The 11778-nt window shown below is 38.4% G+C and overlaps 1 protein-coding gene across 1 annotated transcript; it reads right to left on the minus strand.

The window, feature by feature from the left end:
• Positions 1 to 6500: 6500 nt before the first annotated feature.
• LOC139724468 (nociceptin receptor-like) lies at positions 6501 to 7668 on the minus strand. The gene has a single exon (XM_071635605.1). It carries the CDS (start codon positions 7635 to 7637, stop codon positions 6501 to 6503), a length of 1137 nt encoding a protein of 378 aa, XP_071491706.1. The 5' UTR covers positions 7638 to 7668.
• Between the last annotated feature and the right edge of the window lie 4110 nt (positions 7669 to 11778).

Below are 11778 nucleotides of genomic sequence, written 5' to 3' on the forward strand. Positions count from 1 at the left end.
TCTGACTAGCAGACGTGGCAGACGAGATGAACAATACTAATGCAACATCTTATACACAGCAAGCGTTACTGCTTGATATAGTGTGGCTCATAATGAATAATATTGTGATAACTTGTATGCAATGTACATGTACTTTATTCAAAATTCATTCATTCTTTTCTTCCCTTCTGGTTATAATGTTCCACTGTATCATTTGTCCTGTGGGCCAGTTCTACAACATGCTATAGAAGAGAATTGTCCTTCGTGTTTATCATTGTGAAATAAACTAAACTTGACGATTACCTACAGCAGCTATGATGAACTCTAATTGTGTATGTTATTTACATTGTCAGGTAAAAGTTGCTTAAATCAGCTTATTAAATGATGTCGAGGCACTGAAGTATTAACATGGAGAGAATATGTGCGTCTGTCTCTTTAGAAAAAAAAAAGGTAGTTTCAAATGATGGATCTTGAAAATGGTGGCGAAAATCATGATAAACAGAAACCTGAACAAGACAAATCCCTTTATCGTGTAAACACTGACAGTTTCAATCTTACAACGTAAGGAGATGTGCAACAACAGAAGGCGTTGCTTTATATGTTGGCCACATGCTAGACAAAAAAAAAAATAAAGACCTAACATTTATCACGATCTGATACCAAGTATTTTCCTTAGACCGTGGTTTCAACGAATTTATAATATTCTTTGTGCGATTTACCCCCCCCCCCACACACACACACAAATATGTACCCCTTCTTAAAAAAAGGAGAAGCTGGGGAGATTCAGTCATATATTATACAGACCTTTCGTTTATCAGATGACTCTGATATCGATTAACCTTCAAGAAAATTATTCCAGTTAAGCCCTTGAAAAATCCAATAGTCTGGCACGTCTGTTGTGATACATTCTTAAAACCTGTATGATCCCTCGATCACAAACAAACAATAAAAATGATAAACTTATGGGTAGCAGTTATAGCATACACCGAGACATCTTGTAGTCCGGAAAGACCCATTCAATTGGTATTCCGTTACATTTGTGCCCCTGCGAAATCCGACGTATCTATTTTACACTTATTTTTTTTTTAAGTCTCACCTAAAGAACAAAACAAACAAGCACATAAGTGTTCTAAAAACAGACATTTTGAGATGAATGTGTGATACAGCCTCCGAAAATTGGAGTATTATTCCCTGTCAGAAAAAAAAGCGCAAACTGCTTCTGAGCTTGTTAGCATTTTCTAATTAAAATGATCAAGGTTTTAAAGAATTGACCATATACTTCAACGAAATGGAAATGAAATGCAGATAAATATTTCATGGATGAGCTACTTCTGAGATATGCAGGTAAAATATCAATACCTATCCTGGCATGGTGTTTCTTCAATTCCATAACCTCTCTTTTCAGAACTCTCTTTATAAAACGCTTATGTTAATTGAACAACATCAGCTATGCTCGTTACAGATCGGAGACAAGTCTGAATATATTACTGAAGATATAAGTAAAAAGATTTTTCCTTCCGTTGGTTCGCGTCAAATAAGTATGTCATATTCTTTTCCGTACTGTGCCATATCATTTTGATTAAATCAATTTAACCAGAGACCCCTTAAATTAATTGCTTTTCCTTACTGGAAATCCACCTGCATGGCGAATTATCCAGCGGTGTTGTTGATTTTCTATGTAAATAAAAAAAGAAAAAATGTATTTTAATTACTTTGATATGATAGGGTTTCTGTATCTAAATAGACTTACCACACGGACGAGAAAGTAAAATATATTTATAAGTGTGTTAAAGGAACTGTATAATGCAAATTTGGATGTTGTTTTATGTTCATATATGATACCCTCAACATTAGTATCTAAATTAATATCTAATACATGGCATATATTTTCAGATAATTTTTGAATTATACTATTTTTCTTCACATTACTAGGACACGCCTTCAAAAATAAACAAACTAACAAACGACCGATCTTCTAAACCAAACTTCTGCCAGTCACACCATCTACCAATCCTTACTTAAGTATCCATTATGATCAAGAAAATACATTATCTGATTATAGGGAAACATGTTAAGGTCAGTCTAAGGGAAAGTACATTCCAATGTCTTTCGTTATAAAATCATATTGGTACTTCACCAATGATTGGCAGATGATGTTACTAGCAGAATCTTGGTTTGAATTTTTTATTCATTTATCTATTTTGCGTATCCAAGCAACCCGAAGAAAAAAAATACTTAGTAGAAGTATTACTATGAAATGCAACACTTATTTATTTCTATACTAGTCACGTAAGCGACGATCAGGACATTATGAATCAATAAAAGTCATCATGCATTTGCATTGCATACTTCCTTTAATGATGGAGTGTCAGTTAGTCAAAGATTTTAAGATGCCGATTGGATTAAACTTGTAACTTAGAACTGAGCTGATGTTAAATTCCAAAGTTAAAAACAATGTTCAGGTTGGCGATGCAGTTTACTTTATAATCTTCAGTGTCATTTACTATCATCAGAGGGTTTCGCAACAGAGATTCTGGAGCATAAACCTGTTCATGACAAACATGTAACCAGTAAGTCGATTGGTAATTGTGTTAATGTCGTGTGATGACATTACGAGGCAGGTCATACATGTTACCAAATATATAACCTTCCAAGAAGAGAGAATAACGCAGGCTTGACGCTTTAAAAACAAAGAAAACAGGAAAGAGAGAATATGACCTAGTTTCACTGTAAACTATACATTACTTTCATAATTGTGATGCGTTCAGCGTTCGGCGGAACGAAGTGGCCAAAAATGTATTTGCTATCAAAAGAATATGACGGCGTTAATCACGAATCTCATCACTCGCCTTTGGATGAAAAAGATTATCGACTGTCACATTTGTTAAATGCTGATATATGGATAGTTTCCATTTATTCTGCATTTTCCCATAAAACAAAATAATCATTTGTCATGACATAATAACACTGTGTATCACACAAAACTAACAAGATAATATTTCCCTTTAATTTCCCTTGCCAGATTTCAAAAATCAATGACACAATTTCATACAACATAAGTAACGTTAGTGCGTTCTCATTTTACATGCTACATATCATTTCTTTATAATTGAATTATATCGTGGATGTTTTGAAGAGAGATTACATCGGACAGATTTTTTACAATTTCATTTCACTTGGCTTGAATAAAACAAAACATCTTCCCAGACACATATTGTCATAGCTGAATATCGTATTGCTACTTCCACGTAACATTATGTCTGCTTGTCATGCCTTTACTCTGCGCTTTCTAATAGAATACGCCTTAATGAAGAAGGTTTTCCACTAAATTTACTTGCTTTTTAAGGCTTACGAAATTACATTATAACATATCTGTATGTCGGTCAAAAAATCAAATTATTTGAAGGATCAACTACCGGCATTTTGAGAAACATTGATTTTATAGTTTTATCGATCATAACACAATTACATTGACATGACATGTAGTAATTCTTGAAGGGTTTTTGTTTTCTTCGAATGTCCCCTACCCCTTTCATTAGTAAATTGTTTGCAATATAAGAACCCCTCGAGGAATGCCAACTGTTTTCTGTTATTATTATTATTTATTTTTTATTACCTCCATATATGCTGACACTGATATTAATCCTGACTTCGGAACTGATATCTACTTTTTTTATCTTGAGTCAATAAAATCAAGTACATCACCCCGATAATGACTGACTTTACCATTACACTCTATCATATCAATTGCACAGGCGTATAAGTCTTTAATCAGAAAGTTAATATCTCTTTAGACGCTGTGCTCTTTATTTCTTGACAGCATGGCGACTCTTAAATCAGCTACTAGTTGTTCGTTAATGTGCATCATGTAAAGATCCAAAGAAAAAGTGTTTCCAAAACGTGCAAAGTTTGGGAAAGAGAACCTTTACAGTGACTACTTTAATAGCAGGTAGATCCACAAGATTTCTCACCAAACAAACGATAAAACGGAAGGAAAACATTCTCTATACAAGAGAAATAAACCATATACCGAGGATATGGTTCGATATAACGTACTATTTTCCACAATCCTGAAACACTGAAATATCGATGTGTTTATTGGCTTGTCTTTAAACATGAGGACCGTATAATATATTTACCTCTCCTATGTAACAAATTACTGTGCAACTCTTTTTAACCAAACGTTTTCTATATAGCCTTCTGGTATTTTTTCAGTACAATGGAACAAATAAATGCCAATGACAACATGTTTATAAAGTGCGTGTGGCAGTAATAAAACATACGTATACCTTCATCCGCTTGGCCTATTTGCCCCCTTTTTTGTTAATAGTAAAATCTGCATTCCACCGTGTCATACGAAATCTATAGGTACATGCATCCTTTGTCTCCAACTGAGACAGAAAAATGCTTTAGACATCACGGTTACTTTACTGCAGTTGCATGTATTTCTTTTTCTTTACAAGTATCTCGAACCTCAAGACCAAGCTGTTTCCAGCAACAAAAACCTTGCTTTGTTTTTCCTGACCAGCAGGATGCAGTCCCTCTACATCTGGATAATGTTTTTGCTAAATCGTCTCATGCATTACTTTGGCGAAGTCAATCTAAAAATGAATATGAACGCAGAATAAAACGAGGGAATACTATACCAGTGGTCTTATTCCAACTGTCTACTTGTATCGTTCATGAGATATCTTCTCATCATGTCCTACAATGTCTAATGTTGAAGCATAAAATCTATCCAGTACGCATCTCTGGAGCATGTTGATAAGCATTTCTTCAGCAATATCACGAGGCAAACTGATATTTCAAACGTCATGCGTATTCAAACTAAAGTCTAATTTGTCTTGCTTCAATTATTTGTTTTTTTCTGTTTTGATATTTGCCCGACCATTAAATTTCAAAACAAAATAATCCTTTCATCGGATAATTTGCAACAGTATTAATGCTGCATATTCGTTTACAGGTCGTGGTTGTTGTTGTTGCTCTTGTTCTCATGCGGATTTGAGGGGCCAAGTTTTATTTCAAACAGTTGCTTCTGCATTTCACGAATACTCTGACTAATATCTTGTCTAAGACCGAAAATGGGACGTTCGTCGATAGTCAATTAAACTCATACATTTTCATCGTAGAAATGGTATCGATTTATTTCTTCTAAAGGTCACTTGTTGGCGTGGGATTCAAAAGGTGGGTCACACTGAGGTTGGTTGAGGGACCTGAACGTGGCTTTTGCTCATGCTCCTGTCTTTCTTGTCAAAGAGTCGGGCGTCGACCTTGTGGCGAGGAGCCGATAGGCGAACAGGTGGAAGTGAAGAAGAGCTAAATTAGATTTGCTGCAGACCCAATCTACTGGTGTGCAGGGATTTTAGCATCCGACCATGAGCATCGAACATTTCTCTTTGCTGGAGGACACTTACAGACACACTATCTCGGAGTTTGGTGTCCTTAATCGAGCGGTGGAGCGAAGGATCTTGCGCTTCATTTTCAACTTATAGTGTAAAAGATTCTGGCCCAGTGCTCTGTAGTGCGGTGTGAAATGCTCTCAAGGTCTACTGTAACGGTAAATGAATAATCACCATACACAAAGTACGCAAAGCAAATAGCAACACTTGAAATGTCTCGAATGTAAGAGCATTTTTTTTGGAACTCTCTAGATAAAAGATGCTCGTATTTAAAAGAGGCGATTGAAATATCATCATAGTTCATTACGAGTAAAGTTGTCGTTGATCCTTGTTATTCTAGAGGCATGACACAAAGTTAAGAATAACATTACAAGTAACTCAGTGTTCTCCACTTTACGCTTACAAGATAACCACATCGATATTATTCGTAATCTGTGAATGGTTTCTCTTACAAGAAAGATAAGTGTGTATAGTTCTCATGCATTGGATAACCAAGATGAATATTGTTTCCGAGAAGTTTGCCCAGAGGCCATGCCTGAAGCCCAGCTTATTCTGTCCACATATATCTATTGTGCAGGTTAAGTGACGCTCCTCGCTGATGAGTTCCTTATGTAAATTTTACAAATTTGAATGACACACATATCCATATGGAGTTCCTTATGACGTTTAATGATCGGGTTGATCGTTATCTGACAATCAGTCCCTTTCTGACGTCTGTCTCACTATTGTCTGTCAACCCGAAAACAATGTTTTGACAATGCTGTCTTGTCACATGATGTCATAGAAAGTTTGACTCCTTCAAAACGGATGAGATAGGGTGTGTTCATATTCACTGATTTTCATTGATCAGGTACGCAATACAATAGGCAGGAGCTGCCATGCTCAAGCGATTTCAGCTTCCATCAACAACACTGGATCCCCTCATATTTTTTTTCGTTTTACCGGAAGATTGGTTTCGGATGGTAATTATAAGCTGCGAGCGTGACGTTGGTTGGTAACAGAAAACGCACAGCATGACTTTATTCAGATATCGTATGTTGGGGCAGATTTGGGAGTTTCCACAACCATTCATTTTCCTGCTCATGTTACATGGTTAACAGATGTTGCAAGCACGGAATGAGGCTACATTGACGATCCGGTCTGCGGAGAGGGGTCGGGCACCTTTAGGCCGCCTTGGAATGAAGGTTTCCGTCCATTAGCCAGCACACCACGAATGGTTCCTTGCGTTTGGCTTAGCTCAAAGCGATCCGTGAATCCCGGTCCACCCTGGTTGAACACAGATCCTCCGATTGGCGAAAACATGATGAGCTCTTTCAAAGCTCTCCTAAAATTTGGATTCCTCGCCGCGTAAATGACCGGATTGGCGCACGAGTTACAAAAGGCAAGAGCGACAAAGGATCGATACACGGGACTGTACAAGAAATCGACTTCAAAAAATCCTAAGTTGAAGGCTAGGTATCCGATTTGGTCTGGCGTCCAGCAAATGACAAATGTAATGACGACAATGAATAACATTTCGATGACTTTGCGCCTGGCTTGTAAGAGTTTTAACGCCGGACCTGACCGCTTGTCTCTCTTAGCTACCAGAGATCGCGCTTGTTGGTTTAATGCCCGGATTGTGTACACATTAGCAATTAGCATGATGATGACGGGAATAAGGTATTCAACGAGGAACAGCACAACACCGAAAAAGGTCTGAAACTCCGGTGTTGGAAAGCGAACCGTGCAGTTGACGCCCGGGGTATCGACAAATGACACGTAAAAGCTGTTGGTGTTTATTACAAAAGATATGACCCAAATAACGATCATTATGACATCTGGACGGTAGCCAGCGAATAGACGCTGATAGCGGAATGGATAACACACTGCAACAAATCGCTCCCATGATATCATAGTTAAAGTAAAAACCGAAGCCATGATAGATATCCACATACACACAGAAGAATATATCACTTTGCAGTACATCTCACCCAACGCACCGAACGGGAGCGACTTCGGCGTGGGAATCGGGATGATGAACACGGAGGTGAGGAGGTCGGCCATGGCAAGGCCAAGGATGAGTTTGTCCGTACTAGTACGACGTCGCTGTTGTCGGACGATGACGAGGACGACGAGGAGGTTGCCGAGGAATCCCACAATTGCCAATATGAGGCACATAATCTGGAACCAGGCCCAGAACACAACTTTCGGCTCGTCCTGGGCCAAGTTCGTGTCATTTTCGGGATAAAACGTTTCCATTATGAAGGTGTTGGCCTCCATGGCCGTCAACTTGTGTCGCTTACAACAACTGTCTCATCTCTGCCGGTAGCCCCGTCGAGAATTCACTTTACGAAATCCTCAAGTGTTTGCACGGTATGCGATCGCAGGCACGTTCCGCTATTATGCGTGGAAAACATCTTGGGCGTGAAGCCGCTCTGTTTGACGTGTAGTTGAAAATCGGTGAGAAGTGGTTTGGGTATCGCGCAGGTAGCACGTGTATTTGCGTATTGATCCAAACAGTGCAGGTATCACACACTTATGTCATTTCACGGGTCCATTTATCGGTATAATGTGTACTTCCAACGTTCAGCTCGGAAGCCAGTCGTCACACATGCGTGAAGCGCGGCATCTCATTGGCTCCCCGGCATTGACTATTTCCGTCCAATAGCCGAGTGCGATCCGCTCCAAGTTAGTGGTAGTTGTGAGTAACCAGACGTTTTGGACATCGATGCGAAGCCGGCATTATGGTAGCATCAATCAATAAATCATGGTGCCACGAGCAACGATCTGTGCTAGCTACTCTCATCGGATTTCAGTCGATAGGCAATTGCCATAGCAAGCTGGTCGAAGAGGCGCAAATCTCTGCATCTTGAATTCGCTTTATACGAGCGTTGTTGTCCAGCAAGGAGCCTCTCGGTGCCTCTCTCTCAAGCAGGGCCTCGACCTGTCATATTGACGATGGGCTGAATATCACGTAGCTACACAGGACCTGCAACATGAAAATAGAAACACAATCGTTAGGTCAGCCAGGTTGTAGCATCTCACTGAACTCGACCATGTAAACGGAAGGTTATGAATACAGGTCAACCACAGTGTTGACGTGGATATTACATCTCCAAAACCTTTCTCAAGACGGACTTGAAATCGACCTTTTTTGCGTATAAGCAGAATGAAGGAAAAATAATCAAACATACAATCATACAACAGGTCCACTAAAATACATAAGTAATTATAGGTAAATGAACTGACACATTCAGTGACTGTCTGTTTCCTTTTGATTTGTTATGACATGTCCACTCATATTCTGTCTTTATTTTGTTTTAACTGTAGCCGCGTGATATCGGAAAGTTTAGGTTGTTCTTCTGTCAATTCAAGCGAAAATTTGTGCTTTGTTTTGTTTTATTCTTTTTACAGGATGACAGAAACCACTCATTTCAAAAATCCCGAGTTGAAAGGGATTATATAGAAATTGACGGAAAGAAGAAGGCACATACACACATATGACAGAGATTAAAAGTGAGAGATCTAGAGAACAGTATATGGGAAATGTTTCCTTTCATTTCAGTAAGTTTTATTTCTCCACGTTTCTCCAAATATGAGAACGAAATCAGTATGACAAAGTCACAATTTTTTCACATGAAAATATAAAGAAGAGTACTCATTACAAATACATAATTATGTGAATAATACGTTCATATATTTTATGGTACGCCTATGTCATACACTTCATGGTATACAGGTTGTGGAGGCCGTTATCGATCGATAAGCAATTCGCTTAGCATGGGCAACGGCCTCTACACATGACGGTTTGTTGCAGATCTCTCTCTTTTTCTATTTGAAGGAACAAAAGGCATACACACAGAATAATAACATGGGTAGTTTTCGAGTAATTTTAATGTCATTTGACCTAAGAGTACAACACAAGATGGATCCAACGAGCCAGTAACGAAATTAAGGTACAGGAATTAGGGGATACACCCAAATAGGAAAAGTCTAGAGAAGAAAAGAGAAAAGAAGAGACTAGACGAAAATAGAAGAGAAGAGAAGAAGCTGAGAAGAGAAGAAAAGCGAAGTGTTTGAAGTAAAGAGGCAGAGGTTCTCAACCAATACCTCTTCTGCACATCTCCACAAAGTATGTGGATTGTTTTCGTCTGGGGTGTCCAAAAAAGAAAACAAAACCATCATGTCGATAAAATCACCGGGCAGCATTTTAATCACCACAATACCTCAATGACATAAATGAAAGTAAGCTAATAACAACATCTTAAAGGGCAACCTTAACAGACGGAAGTCGATGTTTATTGATCCCCTTGAATAATGGAAGTCTGACCATGGAGCTACTATTAGTATAGCTCCATGGTCTGCCCCGTCAGTCGGTCTCCAAACATGAGTGAGAGAATTACGTTGTGAAGGAATGTTAATGGTGACTAATACGTTCATACCCGTGTGGGATAATATGACGGTAATTCTCTTCATCTAATCACTTTATCTATAGATCGATTAATCAAATCTTACTTGAAGGATAGTGAAACCCAAACATATGATCCTATATGTATAAGTGAATTGAAGGAATGTCAGGAGAACACATTAGCGAGATTTGAGGGAAAAAATGGACAATACTTTATAAAGGTATGATTTTTTTCACAGATTCTGTTCCGCCATGGCTGGATGTGAAGACTACAACATTTTGTGACGTCACGAATGAAAAAACAATATGAGAAATATAAAATATAACATATAAGGACAATTCAATAAATTCTGACTTCTTTAGCATAATGAAAAAGCACTTAACTTGCCTCTTTCAAGAAGGCAAGGGAAATAATGTTACCCTTAACAATTATGACTGTAACAAGTCTAGAGAATGCGTACTTGTCACAAACATAAAATTTCCTGGAACTGTCGTTATATTTTCTTACAACGTTGTGCTGCAGTGACGTCATGAACTGTAGCAGTATTTTCATTGTGACACCGAAACTTTAAAATTTCATAGAATTTCAACTTCAAGCTATGTCTGCATCCACTCAATAAGCATGTATATTTGAGTTTCATTAAGCTACGGTCACAAAGGTTCGTACGAATGTCACTGTTCGTACAAATTCTGGAGTTCGTAGAGATTCGTAGATGGGGCACAGATTCGTACGGCCTTCTTACGAATTTCGTACGAATGCTGTTTAATTCGCAAGAACAAATTGGGTACCTACGCCTTACGAGTCCCTTACGAGCGCCTTACAAAGTCGAAGAGTTGTTCGTAAGAACGCCATACGAATCTCCGTTCGTAAGGCATTCCTACGAAAGACGTTAAGAGCCCTCTATGAACGACTTAAGGCGTTCTTACAAGCATCGTAAGAATTTATGGCTTCTAGAATTGTCTCTCGAACCTACAAAATTTTGCGTAATTCTTCGTAAGACGCCTTACGACGAGAGGGTTCCGTACGAAGTTAAAAAAAATCTTGGACAAGAAAATCGACCAGGCTACGAACTTACGAACGGTCTACGAACGATCTATGAACGCTGGTTTCGTACGACCTTCTTAAGAAGATCTTACGAACTTGTCTAAAAATCGTTCGTACGGCGTTCGTAGCAGTTCGTAAAGGCATTTGTGACCGAGCCTTTACCCTTAGAGGAGGGGCCACATCAAAATATCTTTGTTTCATAATATTACGTTTACGCTAATTTGCACTCAATTTCCACATTAAGATCATAAGTCACGTTTCTATGACCATCATGAAGGTCACATTCTTTTCAATGTCATGAGTCTCATGTTTCTGGCGCGTAAATACACATCAAACAGTGTGCGATTATACTCCTTGGAGTTCGTGTCTAGGATCGGAAGAAAAGGAAGAAGAAGAAGAAGATGATGATGATGACGATGAAACGGTCATAGTCGAAGTTAATCATCCTATTAAGTCATTGCTTACGATGACCATGTTTAAAGTTAAAAAGTCTGCGAAGAGTGTCGAATATAGTGGTAAGGGGTTAATGGGTGACCATCCCGTTGACAATGCAAGGTGTTAACGATATGAGGGCTTTCTGTCGAGGCGCCTTCATATACACATTAAGGACGAATACTCACACGCGTTGACTTTAATAAGTTTTTAAGACATGATGTCAAATCCTTTTAACGGCCAGCGTACTGATTTGTAAGTATGCACAACCGCTTAGTGACAAACATAATCCACACTGTGGTCATTCCTGACGTCCAAGTGCATCCATGCTTTTTTTACTATGGACATCGTGACAACGACAGGCGTAAACCATTGTGAACGTGGGAATATCATAGGTACAAAAAGCACAAATTTGAATCATTGTAAAGATAATACACACAACAAACCGTAAGGATGTAATTGCTAAGCAATGGAATCATTAAATGTATATTTATACATACATATATACCATTTCTAAATGCCTGTTGTCACATCAT

This window comes from Diadema antillarum, unplaced genomic scaffold, assembly GCF_040938485.1.
Source record: "Diadema antillarum isolate AM-2024a unplaced genomic scaffold, OU_Dant_1.0 scf00000215, whole genome shotgun sequence".
Taxonomy (NCBI): Eukaryota; Metazoa; Echinodermata; class Echinoidea; order Diadematoida; family Diadematidae; genus Diadema; species Diadema antillarum.

Excerpts from the sequence above, each read along its gene's own strand:
- LOC139724468 (XM_071635605.1), bottom strand. The coding sequence starts at position 7,637 with ATGGAGGCCAACACCTTCATAATGGAAACGTTTTATCCCGAAAATGAC.